The following is a 16,985-nucleotide window of genomic DNA, read 5'->3' as shown; positions in this document are numbered from 1 at the left end:
CAGGAAGAGGGCGACAGAGTGTAGGCCTATTTACCTTTCATTTGTTGGGAAAATGGTCATAAAAAAATTATCAGGCAGTTTTTAGATTCTGTATGCTATTCCTCTCTTTACATGACTCCTATTTCTTTTCTATTTATTGAATGATTTCACTTGATTAGACAGTATTATTGGAGTTTAGATTACACTCTCCACCCACTCTGTTAGAAACAGGTAATCTGCAGTTAAACTCACTACCCAATTCTTTTCTGTTACTGCACACTACTCTCATTATAATGCTGGTGTAAGTGTTGCACAAGTGTAGTGTGCACAAGTGTATGTCACTACAGTGATGCATTGTAGTTGTTCACAGAACAACAGAGAAAGACCATGTCAACATCATAACAGTTAATTCAGCCATTAAGTCATTACAATCAGAGGAAAGCATCTTTATATAAGTAAATTATTTATTATGTACATAATGTTAATTTAAGATTTATATTGATGCTACATCTATGCATCAATGCTAATTTATACACCTGAATTTTATATCATGGCCTAGAAAAGCAGATGACCTATTCGTTTAATACTGTCGCTGTCACGTTCCTCTATGAAGTGTCTCCACTGAAACCTTATCCTTTGGTTCCCTCCCATGTCTGGACCTGCCTGTAGAAGTTTTGTGGCCAAGAAAACAGGCTGTGTGAGATGAGAGAGAGCAACATGGTCCGTGTTAGTACCAGCACTGCTGTTGTGGAAGGAGAATCCAGAGTTTCCAGTGCGTTTTATTGCACACGGTCCAGCCTTCTAAGCAGGCTTATGGCAGTTTAATCAGCCTCTTTTCACACTGTCTGCTTACCTCACTGGGTGCTGGAGCCAGCCAGGGGCAGAGCAGTGAGGGATGACTCCACCCTTATTTGGGGAGATTTAGGGGTTCCCGTTAACTTATTCTGCACTGCGCGGTGGTAAAGTCACAAGATGAATGTGCACATACGGTCATGGAGAGGGGGGAGAATGCTTTAGTTCTTTTGTGTGTTGAGGTTATTTGGCCTATGGTTTGGGAGCTGGCCAGTGAGGGGGCAGATAAATCACATAACCAGGGCAACGACGGCATCACGTGCTCTAAGCAAGATGCTCCTGGGATGAGGAATTCTTGTATCTCCCTCCTCTTTTCTGCGGTCCCATCTTTGCTCTTTTTCTCACAATGAGATTCAAAGGATAGTGTGACTCTTCCAGAACGGGAATGTTCTGCCCATTTGATCCCAGGAAGTTTCACTTCTGTAAAGACAAACAAAGCATATAAAAGAAAATGAACAGTGCTCAAACACGGCCCTTTAACTTTCCCAGGAATCTGTGGGTGTTTGATCAAATCGTGATGCCATAGCACCTGTTTTCTTTGAATCTTGGTACTGGTGATATCACAGCTGGAGCAGATGTCCCTGAGCACTGTGGCCCTCAGTGACTGGTTGGGGGAACGTGCCCATTCTTTGTTTCATATCTGTAACAGAAATCCGCCGCACCTTTCACACCCTGGACAAAACTCATAAATCCCAACACACAACAACACTCACTATTATGGCGTGACAGTGAAGTGGAAGTAGAAATCATTTCCTCTCTTATTGCAGTTATTGCTTCCTCTCCTGGCCTGTGAGAGTATCCCCCCCCCCATCCCATGCAGACCTCCCTCCCCCGGGGCTTCCAACCCCCCCGTTCCCCTGGGCGAGCTTGCGGTCTCGGTGGCGCCAGCTCCATGCAGCACACAATAGGTCACAGTGTTCCAGGAGCCGTTCGCTCGCCAGGACAGTCAACGGGGTGCTCAGGCGTGGCGCGTGGCGCATGCCCTGGCCACTGTAGCCAGTCGTGATTAGAACATGCCTGACTGGTTCACAGGTCACAAATTGGGTGCATCCATCATGGTCCTTATCAGCATTTTCTGGTGTTGATTTGTAGTTGTCACAGCAGATGGGACATGCAACCCATGAGTAATGTCCTCTCCTAAGCACCCCCAGCTAAGGGTTGGGAGTGTTGTGGTTTGACAAAGCCACCCAAGACTTGGATCACGTACAGACTCAGCTGACAGAAAATATTTAGATGAAATGTTAACCCTAACATAAGTAACAATAGGATCATCTTCATCAACCATCTTAATACATCTTAATATCTTAATATCTTAATACAACCGGCCGTACCTTAATACAACCAACCAGCTCAAAACTCCAATGCCTGTACGGTGCTAACTATAGTTTCTTTAGTACCAAACTACTACAGCTTTAGTTAACCCATCTCAGCCTGGTCTGTCTACAGTTTGTCCAGTGGGGGTGGCTTTCAATCTTCCTCATAGACAGATTGTGGGTAACTTGTTCTAGGAAGCATTACTTACCTGAACTGTTGTTTCTGTTGCTGTTTTTTGGAGGTGATGGAGAAATGTCACAACAGACCAAACAGGCTCCACTCTTCCAGAGCAGCAGAGCTTTGTGGCTCCCTCACCCAAGATGCGCTCACTTCCTCAGCTTCTGAAACTGTGTATGGAAGAGCCTAGCTGTGCTGATGGATCTGGAGAAAACTGTACTCCGGCACCATTACTAACGCCAGCCTTCTGTGGGGGGATAGCCCTAAAATGTCCGAGCATGAAGTGAGGCAGATACTGGTACAGAAAGCACATCCTGTTTGCTCTTGGTAATGCTGTGCTATTTTTACTTATTTACATACTGTAGGCCTGATTCAATCTATTTTAATCACTGTGTAAAACACCTAATAAACCTTTTTACAAAGTCCTTTATAAATGCGTTATTATTAGGATTGTTGTTGTTGATGATGATGATGATGATGATGATGACAATAATCATAATAATAATAACAACAACAACTAGATGTTATGAATAGTCTTGGACAATAACAGATTAAGTTTATTCATCTCTATATCCCTATAAATGGCCATACAGTGATCTGGAGATCGTACAAACCTCGCAATAATATAGCAATGCGTGATTTTCTTGGTCGTATAACACAATCATTTTAGCAAATCAAGATGGTTTAAATTTATTTATGATGACATTTTTATTGAAGAAAATTCCAAAGGATTTTAAAAATTGCAAAATAAAGTTCACGAAGGAACAGGCAACGCTGAGCAGCTGTTTTGCAGCTTGCGCTTGGCAGCGTGTAGCGTAGCCGCAGATTGACATTTTCATGTGGTAATATTTTAGCGGCGAGACCATGGGAAAGGAAAGCACAAACAGTAACGGCCCGTGCAGTGAAATCTGGATACGACAGGAAACTTTGTGTTCTTTAAAAACTCCCTAAACGTTGAACTTCAGATCGTTTCTATTGGGCGTGACGTCAAAACACCTCTCCGGACGCCCAGTCCAGATACATTGGCACGCGCGCATCCTGCCTTCAGACCGTCCCCCGAGATTAGACTTTCACGACTGCGCCTTCACAGCCTAGAGGTGCTTACAGTTGTCTAAGGTTCATCTGTTTTCCCTGCCGTGACAGATAAATTAAACAAACGTGTGTGTTTCTTTTCTCTTATTCTCAGCCGGTCTGAAACATTTTTGTTACTAGAAGCGAATAGGGCAAATCCGCGCGGCAGGTGCGTGACGTGCAGCTCGCCTGTGACTCCTCTTACCCCGTCTGGGTCCACGCGCCGTACAGCGTGCAGCATGGCGAACTCTGGAGTGCAGCTGCTTGGATTTTCCCTCTCTCTGGTTGGTGTCATTGGACTGATCGTGGGCACCATCCTCCCCCAGTGGAAGATGTCTGCCTACGTGGGGGACAGCATTATCACTGCTGTCGCGACTTACCAGGGGCTGTGGATGTCCTGCGCTTTTCAAAGCACGGGACAACTCCAGTGCAAGATTTACGACTCCATTCTGCAACTTGACAGTAAGTATCTAAACTAAACGTTTTTGAATAAACTTTTGTGTGTGTGTGTGTGTGTGTGTGTGTGTGTGTGTGTGTGTGTGTGTGTGTGTGTGTGATCAATATTAATTAGTACCAAACATTTAACAATGTTTTAGTGGCGTGACGTCGCGTCGGCACAGGTGCGTGTGGGTATATTGTAATGCAGGCGCGCAGACGGAGGCGAGTTTTCCCTAACCTACTAGTGCCCTGGTATCTGGTCAGTGCTGATGCATGCGCTGCAATGTGTCGTGTCATTTCCCCAGTGGCAAGCTCGTATACCTCTGACTGTGAGGTCTTTGTATTACTACACAGCAAGCTTATTGTTTCTGAGTTGTTGTGTCTGTAAACATGGTGGCGAGGAAATGTACACTATTATCCTAACGTTACAAGATTATCTGGGCAACTTGTGAACTTACTGTTGAAAAAAGCTTATCACAAATTGCATAGCGTTCATGTTGAAAGAGTAAAACTTTACACTGCAGTCACTTTTAGAAAGCAGATCTGACTATTTCATCTATGTAATTCACAGTACATTTGTATTTTATTTTTATTCGATTTTTCACTCATTGTTAGGCTGAAAATCTATAGGTTAACATTCCTGTTTAACTAACATCAGCCCTTCACCCGTAGCATACACACACACACTCACACACACACACACACACTCACACACACACACACACTCACACACACACACTCACTCACTCACACACTCACACACACATTTCTCCCAGCAGGGCACCTCTGCTACTCATATACATGTCTAGTGGGTTCTCACCATGGCAGCAGGACTCTGCTTACAGTACACTTCCAAGATACTGGAGTATGTAGCCGTGGAAACTGAAGCCTGTCACTTTGCTAATAGGAACACAGTCCTTCCACAACCCACTTTTCTGAAGGAGGAGCATAGCCTTCCCCTGGTGGAGACGTTCACAAAATGAAATTAACACCAACTTTCTGTCTCCCAGTCCTTTGCTTGCAATACGGCTCAGTTGGCTGTGCTGACGCAGTTATTTGTGTGCGGTTTACTTCTGGATTGATCTGGTTCGGGCTGCACTTGCCAGCAGGCTGAGTTAGAGCCTAATGGGGAAAGAGAGAAAGGGGAGAAGGGGGGGCTTCTCCTGGATTCCAGACCCGAGTAGTTTCAGCGCCTGGCGAGAGGGCTTTTATCGTGCCTCAATGAATGATGCTGGAGAAGTCGTTCTTTCACTTCAGCACACCCTCCCCACCCCTTCTCGTTTTTACTGTGAGTCTACAGGGATATGCTGGTACAGACTGGTTCTCTCTCTCTCTCTCTCTCTCTCCCTCTCCCTCTCTCTCTCCCTCTCTCTCTCTCTCCCTCTCCCTCTCCCTCTCTCTCTCTCCCTCTCTCTCCCTCTCCCTCTCTCTCTCTCCCTCTCTCTCTCTCTCTCCCTCTCTCTCTCTCTCTCCCTCTCTCTCTCCCTCTCCCTCTCTCTCCCTCTCTCTCCCTCTCCCTCTCTCTCTCCCTCTCTGTCTCTCTCTCTCTCTCTCCCTCTCTGTCTCTCTCTCTCTCTCTCCCTCTCTGTCTCTCTCTCTCTCTCTCTCTTTCTCACTCACTCTTATGCAAACACACATACACACACATTTTCCCTTTTGCTTTTCTCATGTCCTGGACTGTGATTGGGGCATCCCCAATTGGAGCCGTTCTTTGCTCTCAGTGGTGAGAGTAAACTGGGTAGTTTATTTTAAGGAAAGGTTGATGGTGTACAAATATTTAAGTAGTGAGAATTTGTTTAGTCTTGGAATTAGTGAATTTAGTAACGTTTGTACATGCTGTCTGTATCATCAAAGAGCTCTATGGAGGAAAAGAAGCTGAAATTGGGGTCCAAAAAATGAACCCATTAAATTGCAGCTTATAATGCTTATTTTCTCCAGTTCTAGATTTGAGTTTGGTGCAGCCGCGTTCACTGCATCTGGATGTTCAAAATGTTGAGAACACAAAGTAATAGGTCACTATTTTGTGTAACCTGTGCCTGTGTGTGTGTGTGTGTGTGTGTGTGTGTGTGTGTGTGTGTGTGTGTGTGTGTGTGTGTGTGTGTGTGACAGGTGCGCTGCAGGCTACTCGTGCTCTAATGATAGTGGGCATCATCGTGTCCATCGCCGGGCTGGGCGTAGCCAGTATTGGTATGAAGTGTACCACCTGTGGAGCAGAGGACAAAGTGCGCAAGGCCCGCACAGCCATGATGGGTGGGATCATACTACTGGTGGGAGGTGAGTGTGTGTGAGAGAGTGAGAGTGAGAGAGAGAGAGAGAGAGAGAGAGAGAGGACAGCATGTCTTTGAAAGTCTCCTGCATCAGAATCTTTTGTTTAACATGTCTTTGTTCAAAGTGAGGGGTCACTTAACATCAAAGTGCACAAAATGTGGATTCATGTGCATGGCAATTGCTTTGAGAAGTCATGAAAGTATGTGTAGGCAGGAGTATGATCCCTCTGCCAAATGCTGCCCTCCCACCCTGGGCCAAGCCATGAAGGGTTCACTTCAGGGTCAGTAATAGAAGCTTCATTATAAGCATAATTAGACGAACGCAGTGCTTTAAAGAGATGAGCCCTGATGTGAAGCAGTTTCATGTGTTCATTCCCAGTGTGCTCAGCCTGCTGCACTACCATAAAAATCGACCTTTGACCTTTTTCATGGATCCTGAACCACTCTCTTTGTTACCATCACCCAGCCCTTAGTGCGGTTGTCGCATGCTCATGGTTCGCCCACAACGTGATCCGCGCTTTCTACAACCCCTTCACTCCAGTCAACACCAAGTAGGTCAATGCACAAATCTCAGAGGAACATTCTGGAAAGGTGCTTATATATCTCAAAATAAACCAGAATCTGATTAATCTCTTTTTCTCTCCTAGGTTTGAGTTTGGTGCAGCTATTTTCATTGCATGGGGTGGATCTTTTCTGGATGTTCTTGGCGGGGCCATGTTGGCTGCCTCCTGCCCGCGGCGCAAACAGGTGTCCAAGTACCACAAAAACCCTACTCGTGCTCCCAGCAGCAGCACCAAGGAGTATGTGTGACCGCCCTCCCCTGGACAGATTTGGAACTGCGTGTGCTGAAGTATCCCTGTAGTAGGAAAAGTGGACTGGCCCAACTGACTGGATTGGAAAGAAGTGGGTTGACGGAAAATATATAATCTATAGAGAAAGAAAGTCCGAAGGTGTTTATCAGATATTGTGTTGATATTTTCAGCATCACTGCAACTTCATCTTAAACGTATTGGAAAACTAGTTTACGTTTTGATATATATGACACAAGGTGCTAAAGAAGGTAAAGTATTATTCCCCTGTTTGAATGTTCGCTTTGATTCTGCAAACAAGGGGTATTAGACCGGCGTCCTATGTTTGAACCCAGAGTATTAGCAGAAGTCAGACTTGATTTGAAAAACTGTTGGTGATGAGTTGCTCTTGAGCCCACTAGAGGGTGCTATAGGTGCTGTGGTTGCCTAAAATACAAAGGAAAGTTTCAGGAAAACCAAACTGCAAACACTAGATAACCCAAGCTGTAAGCACAGACTGGCCAACAGGAACAGAGGTAAAAGACATTCTTAATGGGCAGCATTGACATTTGGCTTAAAAGTTAATGAAGGAAAAACTCATTTCATTCGGCATCTCCTCAGAACCTTCAAAAAATAAATCAACAGCATTAACATCACAAATTCTAAGACTAATGTGAGAGGCTGAGTTTTGGCAAGAAATTTTACAGGCTTTTAGTTAAAACGACATGCTGAGATCTATAATCAAGTGTTGTCCTGCTTGCCATAGTTAGTGGTGTATAAGAAAAGGATGCATATATCTATCTGTGTGTGGCATTTTTTAAATGTTTTTTTCACATGCGTATTTTATCATAGTGTCTCAATGCACAATAAAAATTACCTTATTTCATCATAAAGTTGTTGGTTCTGTAACGTCTACACATTGTATGTAATCAGTGTTACATGTAAATGATTAATTGTACATCATATCCAACAAGTGCATTTTTATACTATAAAAAAATGATTATTTTTATATTTATCCCAAATCCTTTCAAAATTATAACCATTTTCTACTGAATTATATTTGATTTCACTACTTTTAAATGTTGGTGTTGTAGATGTCACTTGGACTCCTGAACTTTCCCATTTGCCGCCACGGCACTGAATGCTTAAAACATGATCCAGTTTCTATACTGCAAGATCTCATTGTAAGTATGTAGCCTTTACATGCTGGGTTACGGCAACTCTGAGGAATGGAAAGATAAAAGAGTTTTGGTAATTAACACCTTGCAGTAGTCACCATAAAAATGAAACTGAAGAATTCTATGAACATAAAATGTAATCAATCTAATGCTGCACTGTTTTTGGAGTACACACATCACAAGTAGTGAAAGATTGTATTTTCTAGTGGTGATACAATTACGATAGGGCTTTGGGTTGAAACATGGTCATTCTTTGGCGCAAACATCCAGAGATACCAAATGCACCTGGACGCTGTGCAGTCAGACTTAAGCAAGGCAGTCAAGAAGTAAACCAAACAAGGAAAATGATAGTCATGCATAGTTTATTTTCAAAAATGCAATTTACAAATACAAAAACGAATTTTCATGCAGTTCAATGATGAGTTACCAACTTCTGTATGATATTTTAAAACCAGTTTGGTCAAACTGCTCACTTTGAATACTAGCCATTATTTCAGATAACTTTATTTGGACTAAAGGTGAACAACTCCCCATGAATGCTGACCATTTAAAAACCCTCCCTGCCAATACACCTTAGCTTCTAATGTGCAGAATGCATAAAAAGACATGCCAAAAGAACCCAGTTTCCAAGGCAACAGGAGGTCTTAAGCTAGTGGTATGTTACACATTAACAGACTTTCATAGAACATATCTGTGAGACAGGAGTAGCCCTACCAAATGAGCGTGGTTTGGTCTTTGTCCCCTTAATAAAGTGCAGTTTTTAAATAAATATAGCCCTATAGCTTTAGAGATCACGTTTAGTTTCAGTATCAAAATGCAGTGTCTCACAGAGAGGTAACCACAAATACACAGCCATGAGATCTTTTTAAGTTACAAGTGATGACAAGCAATGATCAGCAGTTGACAGTAAAGTTGTACCAATGTGAGATTATGGAGATCAAAGAAGGAGGGGAATGGAGAGAGAGAGAGAGAGAGAGAGAGAGAGAGAGAGCGAGCGAGAACCCGTGCACACCAGTCTACAATAGAAAAAAAAAATCTGTGGGTGAGACCAAGGTAAGAATGTATGCGTGTGTTTAAATGATTCATTTCTTGTTTAGTTGTTTTTGTGTATTGAAATCATTCATTTGCTAGAGTAACGGTATTGGCCTCTTCACAGCTTTGGCACAGTCTGTCACGCTTTAGGCAACAGGTGAGACACTGATGGGGAAGCCCCTGTTGTTGTTCATGATGTCATCCAAGTCTTCATCATCAATGATTACTGTTTACGGGGAGGACAGGAAAGGTCATCTTCAGGTAGGCCGCACGACATGATAGACTCGTGCCACATGACAATTTGATCATCAGTACATGATATCCAGTGACACTGATTCTGATTATACCATCTTCAGAATTGAGCAGAATTGCCATTTAGCACTTGAATTCATTCTTTGTGAATGATAAATGCATCTAATCTCATTTTAATTATTTTTTTCTTAGATTTTAATTTGTCTTATTAATTTGCCAATATTAAGCAAGCTTAAGTAGATGGTTTCAAAAAACATTCCTTGTCAGAAGAAAATGGAAAACCTGTTAGACAAAACATGAGAGGCGTATCCTCATCTTACAAAAACTTGTATGCAAATGTGTGTGTGTGTGTGTGTGTCACACGCTCTCATACTCTCCTTAAACCAGAAATCGTGAAATGCTCATTCTGTCGAAAACTTACGTGGCTAAAGATTCACTGCATTTGCAGTTGGGAACATCTATCTTCATGTATTCATTTTTGTTTAGGTTGTATGTTGTGGTTGAGTATGGTTGCGTTTTTTACATTTATTTATTTAGTATGGCTGGTAGGCTGTTAATTATTATAGAAGTTTATTTGGACTATTTAAGATTTTAGTTTACTTTCAATGCCTATTGAGTATGGTATATGTTAATGTGTGTAATAGGTATAATTGAATATTTATTTATTTTTTTATTCGAAATTGCATTTATTTTTATTTATTTGCTATATAGAAAATGTGCCAACAGCGCCACTTGGTGGCATTAGATTTTACTTTTTGTTCGCCAATTCGTTTTAATGTGATATTTGTTCTGGTCGATTAAATCGTTAATCTGTTCTTTTATGGCAAATCGCGATAGTGGGAAAAATCGCTTACATGCCAATGTAAACAACTTTAGTTATTCTGTTCAGTCTCATTTATAGCTATAATATTTCCCCTTTGACTTAATTGCAAGTAAATAATTATTGGCGGAAGTGTTGGCATTGTTAGTATTTTGGGTTACATAAAGATCACACTCCATTATAAATAACACTTTTGTTTAGCGTCTCACTTGCTTTCCCCTGTAGAACAACATTAATCAACAACTTTTAAAAAATCAATATGTTAAACAGAGGAAGACTACGAGTATTTAAAGGTAAAAGTATTCTGGCCACTTTATAGGCATTATTGGTCCAAACTACCAACCTCTTTTGGAGCGCCCGATCTGTCCGAGTTTGGGCGCTCTCTGCGTTCTCCGCGGGGGTTCCGCGCCGTTGGATCCGTCTCCGTGCCCGGTGTTGTACGAGACTACCGATCTTGGTCGAAGAGAACCTGCTGGCGGTATGAGGTCGGGCATTCCTGTCGTGCCGTACATGTTTGCAAATGGTCGTGCTGTCTCTCGCTGTACTGCGAAGGATGTCTTCGTATATTTGCCTCTGGGTCGGTGCTGTTCGTCCAAACAACTGCAGCGAGATTTGGGATCGGTTTAAAACCCGTCTAAGACACATCGACTTTAATAAACGAGTGGGCGAAGTGACACGCTACCCCATCCTAAATCATTTCGGCGAGCGAATACTCTGTACGACATGCGAGCTACCCTGGACATGACGGAGTCTATCATGTCGATAGTCCAGCTGTTAATCTCCACCAAACAGGTCCGTCTTTACAGCGGTAGGGTTTCAAGTCATTGTTCCTCATGTCAAACGTGTCAACACAAAGGCTCCCACAGGTAGGTTTCCGTCGCAGCGTGTATAACCTTTATACGTTTTTCAGAATTATTTTCCTCGACGACCCGGTGAAACATAAAACCCTATAAACCGCTTACCTGTTTGTTGTTTGTCGTGGATGCGAGAGGTTTAAACCGTGGCTGAAGTGCCGTTTGGGTTGGTCTGTGAGGATCCTCTCTCTGCTAGGAAGTAACCCCGCTGTCCTGCAGGGGCAGACTTGTGTCGTAACTCCTGCTTGGGGATTTCCTTGGTCCTTTCTGAGTGCGTCATGCGAGGGAGGGCCGCTGTAGCCTACGCCAAACGGGTGAATATTATCACCCGTGGGTGGACTAGTCTGACACTTGATATACACCCACAATAAAGCTACGATACGGCATACTGGTACCAGCCCACGCACATAGGCAGCGATCTGCGTGCTTTAGTCATAATACAGAGGATATGTTTATATAGCTTAAATGAAGGAAAATAATGTTGTGATTTACATGGTCTAAACTCTATGGTGCATGTTCATAAAAGATGATTTTGGCCTAACTGTGTCTTTATTATTCTTATTGTCTATACTGTATACTAGTACAGACTGTCACTCAGAAAGTTGAATGTGTGTTACGGGTTTCTGTGTTTACTGCCTGGAAGACCTGGGATCGAGAACCGGTATGGTTGGTGCTTACACCCTTTGTTACAAAATTTTTTCTGCGATGGGACGGTACTGTGAAGCTACTGGTAGTGTGTACATTATTAAAAGACCCGCTGTTGTGAGGGAATGGGGCAAAGCCCAGTGTGAACTCTTTCTAATGGACTCGGGTGTGACCCTGGTTGAAGGATGGATATGTGAAGGAAGTACAGGGATGCACTCCCCACAGGAGAAAGCAGTGTAATGGAGACTGTCATCCACTGGCAGAGAGGGAAATGTGGTCAGAGAACACATTTACCACCTGGAAGATCTGAGATCAACACCAGGTGTGGTTGGTGCCCTCAGCCTTTGTCATATTTACATGTACTCATTAGGAGGTAAAAAAAACAGAAACTTAGATAAGTAACACTCTCAGATATTTAATACTTATACTTCTAAAAGTATCCACATATGTGAATGATTCATTTACAATCAAAGGTAAGTTTTGTGTAAAATAATAGGTTTTCTCACTATTGTTGAATATCTAGGGCAAGGGACTTGTAGACAAGCAATCATTATCAGACATAGATCAGCAAATACTTTATTCCCCCCCCCCCCCCCCCCCCCACCACACACACACACACACACACACACAGCAGGAAAAGCATTCTTTTACAATGCATTATGTGTTCACACACAATGCTTTTTGCATTCTCATGAAAATTCTGGCAATTCCTATGCAGGTGGTTTACATTGTGTCAGCAGAAATAACCGTATTTACACACTAATGTGTCATGTCAATCACGTACACTCTAATCTTCTCAGGTATCAAAAAAGTAATTTACTTAGTAAAAACTAATTAACACGCAGTTAACGCACCACATCCACTTATTAGCTCTGAGCAGTATCTAGATATCATGATGTTGAATTTGATGTTTTCATTTCTATATTCAATTTCACATGAACACAATTGGGCTAATGGTTTTAGAGGTAGTTATAGGCCAGAAAAGGTAGTTTAGTCACATCTACTTGTAAGGGATTTCAAAGTGTTTGCAAGGAACATTGTAAGGAATACAATTTTGTTTCTCTTTCTGCCACATAGTTCTGTGGGTTCCTTTTATTTTACAACCCACAGGAAAACTTGATCAAAGCTTGATCTTTGATGGCTCGGGTCATGTAAAGGTGAATCTTGTTTTAGCATCAACTTCGTCGGATGTTTCTCCTAAAATTCCTTACAAGAAACAACATATGATAAAAAAAAAAAAAGGAGACAATATTACTGGAAAAGGGATATCAAAACTGAGAATCTTGATTGAGAAACATATCAGACCAGCTAGAGCTTTTTGCCTTGCCTGAAATCTCCGATGTCTAATTATTCTCCAATGGTGCAACGGCAATATAATGTAGCCTAGAGCAGCTAGCAATAACCATTTAATTAAACACAAGAATATACAATTATTCAAGAACTGTTTGAACCATATAGTATTGCTGTTTTTGACTCACTAAAGAGAAAGATCTGTTAAAAAAATACAGAATTAAAAGAATAAAGTAATGTTAAACTGATCGCTACGTGCTGTATTTGGTCATTTTTATAGTATTTCGGTATGTTTATATACATATATCGCTGTCACGGTGCGCGGGACGCCTCTTTGCTCTTTAGCTGCGTGCTTCTTTGCTTCTTTTCTTCGCTTTGTCATCGAGAATAAGGACTCCTCAACTGTGTGATTATGCTAGGTTATACGAAAGGCTTTCATCTTAGTTTGAACTTGTTAATTGTTACCTGGGTACTGAAAAACCTACTAACAAATACAGCGGGTTTTTTTAATTAAAAAAAAAAAGTTCTGCATTGAGCTTCCGCATGTCTTTCTAGAACGGCCTGGACGTCTTGTGGAACTTAGCTGGGTGTGAAAGGTCCTGCTGTTATAATTATCGCCATCTTCTGTTCTGTGGTGGTAATACAAGTGGGAATTCGCCTAATTGCTTATTTTCCTTTGGCCATATGTCTCATTTTTTAAAAGATTATCAAAATCTTGAAGACCTTTTGCCTGAGTATTGTTAATTGTGACCATATGAACTTGGCATTTCAGCCTATACACTGTGGCGAAATGCAAGTTTTACATAATTGCTACGGCATCTAGGCATCGGTACTGTTGGTGACTGCTGAGTGATCATATTGCACTGTCCGTTTATTTCATATGGTCTCCTATGAGTCCTTTGAGTCCTAAAAGGTCACATAAAGTTGACAATCAGGTGTAAAATGTATTGTAATAGACTATCAAAATCCTGAATAAAAAGAAATTTTACTGTAGCATTTGTTTTCCTTCTGACCCTGTGAAATTGGCATCTGAAACTATGTAGTCTCAACAGCTCTGGGAGTAGCTATGCCCTAGTATGGTCTGATATTGACAGATATTGGTGCACCTGGAGGAAGCAACAGCCACCTGTTTGTCACTTGGCAGAAATGTAAAGGAGGTATCATACGTCTCTTTTATTGACCAGTTGGTTAAGTCTTCTTTGTCTCAGCTGATCAGGGGACAACACATATGTTAAGATCCTCAAAGGTATATCTAAAGTACCATCTTGGGAGATGGTATATGCTGATTAAATGCATGCTCCTTGGCTATGAGGGCTAAAACCAAAAGTATGTGAGATTCTTGATCAAGGCTAAAAAGATCATTCTTATCTACCACAGCATGATGTTCACATCTGGGCAAATCTGAAATCTTTGTTGAAATCCATGAAGAGGCATGAGATTATGGTGTTTTGTTTGCTCAAGCAGAAAATACAACTTAATTAAAAGTCCATTTCCTTTCCATCATAACTTATTTCTGTCTGGGACAAAACCAGAGGAAATTTAGATTTTTCTGATATTCTTATATGAACTTGGGTGAACTTCATAAACAACATTGCAACCCTGATCGGTTGGTTTGCTGAGAGAGGATGTAATCTAATCCAATCACATTTCTTCTCTCCTGAGTGGTTATGTTCACAGCATGTGTCAGGACACAACAAATATGTCAGGTCTCAGCCATCTGTTGAAGATTAGGGTATGCGTGGACCTGTCGAAACCTATTTGCTCAAGCCATTGCGTAAATACAATAGCTTTATGTGTGCTTTATGAGGGAGGAAACAAAGTGATCTGTTATCTAGCAAATAAAAGCAGGAGTGGGACTGCTGCTCCTCTATAACTCAGACAGAAGCTGCAGTTTATGGACCAGCATCAGAGAAAAGATGTCCAAGATCTTCTTGATCATGTTCACCTTGGTCATCCTGACCACCATTTTGTGCAACCACTCAGGTAAAAACAATATATTATTTAACTCCACCCATGCAATTTTGCATGTCTAAATAAATGCTGATACATGATTTTTGTTAGTTTATGGTACCAAATTTCCTCCAGACATTCATTTGGTTGCTGGTTAGTATGATGAAATATAATACAAAAATGTAACCAAATATCATGTGGTTTACAACTATAAAGTATCCATGAGATGTCTTGTTTGCATATTATAATTAATATAAGTTTTGTCATTATATGCCACCATCTATTTGTTCTAGCCTTCTGATCTTAAATATTCAAATGAGAATTGGACAGCATAATGGCCTATCTGGAATGAATCAGGTTTTCACCAAACCTAAACTGCCCCTCAATGCAGAACCATATGCTCAGACTTTACCCATAATATTATACCTCCAACCATTACTCCTAACCAAAAACTCTATGTGAAATTCGTCAGCGGTGCTTTTCACAGCGTAGAAATCAAAGAACGAGTAGACTATTCAGTTAAAGTGAGATCTTATTTTGGTAAATTTTACAGTCATCATGTTTTACTAAAAGTGCTTTTTTTTTTTTTTTTTTTGACTTTAGTATATTCTCGAATATCACAGAAGGGGCGAGTCTTTACCTGCACTTGCAGTTGTGAGTATTCTGTTCCTTTTCATATGGTCTTGTAATGGGGCCCTTGGGTTTTTAATTGTATGTTCTAATAAGACCAGGTGTGAAATCTCTCTCTCTCTCTCCCTCTCTCTCTCTCTCTCTCTCTCTCTCTCTCTCTCTCTCTCACCCTCTCTCTCTCTCTCTCTCTCTCACCCTCTCTCTCTCTCTCTCTCTCTCTCTCTCTCTCTCTCTCTCTCTCTCACCCTCTCTCACCCTCTCTCTCTCTCTCCCTCTCTCTCTCTCTCTCTCTCTCTCTCTCTCTCTCTCTCTAGTAAATGGCAATTTCCTAATCAGGGCATGTCCCTTGTCAGCACATAAATTCCAGCATTTTTGCAGGAAAAGGCAGAATGGTGAGATGTTGAATAATACATGTTCTAGTGGTTTTGTACTTCTTGTTGTTTTGGGTTTTGACTTGTATGTTGTAACAAGACCCAGGTTTGAAGTCTCTCTTTTTCTCTCTCTCGTTAGTAAACGATGGCAACGTCCTAATCACGAAGACATGTCATTTGTCAGCAGATATTTTACAGTATCATTGCAAGAAAAGGCAGAAAGGTGAGGTGTTGAATAACTCCTGGTTGTGGGTGTTTGTTTTGTGCTTCTGTAATATTGGTGTTTTTGAAGGGTAAATGGTCTTAGTATTTGTATTTCTCCTTTTTCCAAGGTGCAGATATAATCAACAAGAGATTATTTTTCTACTCCCTATCCACCCCAGTTTAAATGACCAAAATCTCATATTTCTTTCCTTTCAGGGTGTTTTAGTTTTAACAATAGGCCCTTATGTAGATTTTTCAGTAGTCTGGGTGCTGAAAGTATAATATTCAGCTTCGTCTTGAACACAGATATGTAAATATACCTAAAAAGTGTGGGAAAATGTGTATCTAAGAATTGTCATTTTCTTTATTATTTTATTGACTCCTGATTTTGATGTGTTTACCTTTTTCTGCAAATATCTTTACATAAACTGTATGATTTCTTTTCTACGTACTTTGTTATATTAAATGAGAAATAAAAAAATAAAATTGGACGTTCCAGATATTTTTGATTCGATGTGTGATAAATACCAGATTTTCCTCAGCTTCCTTAAAGATTCCTTAGGCTGCTGCAACACTCAATCTTACACACGCTACTGAAGCTTTTGTTTCCTCTGCCCAGATGAAGCCCTGACTCAGCCCATTAGACAGGTTCCCACCGGCCAGTGTCGGCAGAAGAAGATGAGGTCGCTGAGTTAGCGTTTCTCCCATGAGTGTCTCTGTGGCGCTCTCTATCTGGGCAGTACATCTGCAGAGATAAATCCAATGACCCCCATACTCACAGTATCTGGTGCAAACCTTGCCACCTTGCTGGAATTTTGACATGTAAGAGATTGTAACATATTGTGGCAGCAAAGTACAAAAAGTTAAACTTTA

The 16,985-nt window shown here is 41.4% G+C and overlaps 1 protein-coding gene and 3 long non-coding RNA genes across 7 annotated transcripts; 2 read left to right on the top strand and 2 right to left on the bottom strand.

Moving 5' to 3' along the window:
• Positions 1 to 118: 118 nt before the first annotated feature.
• LOC113589327 (uncharacterized) lies at positions 119 to 2,772 on the bottom strand. 2 transcript variants are annotated; one of them, XR_003411963.3, is made up of 3 exons: positions 2,354 to 2,771; positions 1,361 to 1,471; positions 119 to 1,251 (listed from the first exon to the last, which is right to left on the bottom strand). It is a non-coding gene; the product is annotated as an uncharacterized LOC113589327 (long non-coding RNA). The 2 variants fall into 2 exon arrangements; XR_014121664.1 differs by having other exon boundaries at positions 1,361 to 2,772.
• A 570-nt stretch (positions 2,773 to 3,342) lies between these two features.
• LOC113589321 (claudin 7a) lies at positions 3,343 to 7,779 on the top strand. The gene is made up of 4 exons (XM_027028920.3): positions 3,343 to 3,855; positions 5,941 to 6,105; positions 6,565 to 6,649; positions 6,746 to 7,779. The coding sequence occupies exons 1-4, from the start codon at positions 3,633 to 3,635 to the stop codon at positions 6,906 to 6,908; spliced, it is 636 nt and encodes a 211-aa protein (XP_026884721.1). The 5' UTR covers positions 3,343 to 3,632; the 3' UTR covers positions 6,909 to 7,779.
• Positions 7,780 to 8,409: 630 nt separating this feature from the next.
• On the bottom strand, positions 8,410 to 11,289 carry LOC145655635 (uncharacterized). The gene is made up of 3 exons (XR_014121662.1): positions 11,131 to 11,289; positions 10,512 to 10,768; positions 8,410 to 9,322 (listed from the first exon to the last, which is right to left on the bottom strand). It is a non-coding gene; the product is annotated as an uncharacterized LOC145655635 (long non-coding RNA).
• A 3,468-nt stretch (positions 11,290 to 14,757) lies between these two features.
• On the top strand, positions 14,758 to 16,970 carry LOC145655634 (uncharacterized). 3 transcript variants are annotated; one of them, XR_014121661.1, is made up of 5 exons: positions 14,758 to 14,940; positions 15,511 to 15,561; positions 15,852 to 15,929; positions 16,048 to 16,131; positions 16,732 to 16,970. It is a non-coding gene; the product is annotated as an uncharacterized LOC145655634 (long non-coding RNA). The 3 variants fall into 3 exon arrangements; XR_014121659.1 differs by lacking the exon at positions 16,732 to 16,970 and adding an exon at positions 16,241 to 16,442 and having other exon boundaries at positions 14,765 to 14,940; XR_014121660.1 differs by lacking the exon at positions 16,732 to 16,970 and adding an exon at positions 16,247 to 16,442 and having other exon boundaries at positions 14,766 to 14,940.
• The last annotated feature ends 15 nt before the right edge of the window (positions 16,971 to 16,985 follow it).

This window comes from Electrophorus electricus, unplaced genomic scaffold (assembly GCF_041902795.1).
Source record: "Electrophorus electricus isolate QZ-2024a unplaced genomic scaffold, ASM4190279v1 Scaffold302, whole genome shotgun sequence".
Classification (NCBI taxonomy): domain Eukaryota; kingdom Metazoa; phylum Chordata; class Actinopteri; order Gymnotiformes; family Gymnotidae; genus Electrophorus; species Electrophorus electricus.
This window is presented reverse-complemented; position numbering and strand designations above follow the sequence as displayed.

What these genes read in the sequence shown, in the direction of transcription:
- LOC113589321 (XM_027028920.3), top strand. Translation starts at nt 3,633, where the DNA reads ATGGCGAACTCTGGAGTGCAGCTGCTTGGATTTTCCCTCTCTCTGGTT. An exon ending in CTCCATTCTGCAACTTGACA is followed by an intron (nt 3,856 to 5,940) that starts GTAAGTATCTAA and finishes TGTGTGTGACAG; the next exon opens with GTGCGCTGCAGGCTACTCGT. An exon ending in GATCATACTACTGGTGGGAG is followed by an intron (nt 6,106 to 6,564) that starts GTGAGTGTGTGT and finishes ACCATCACCCAG; the next exon opens with CCCTTAGTGCGGTTGTCGCA.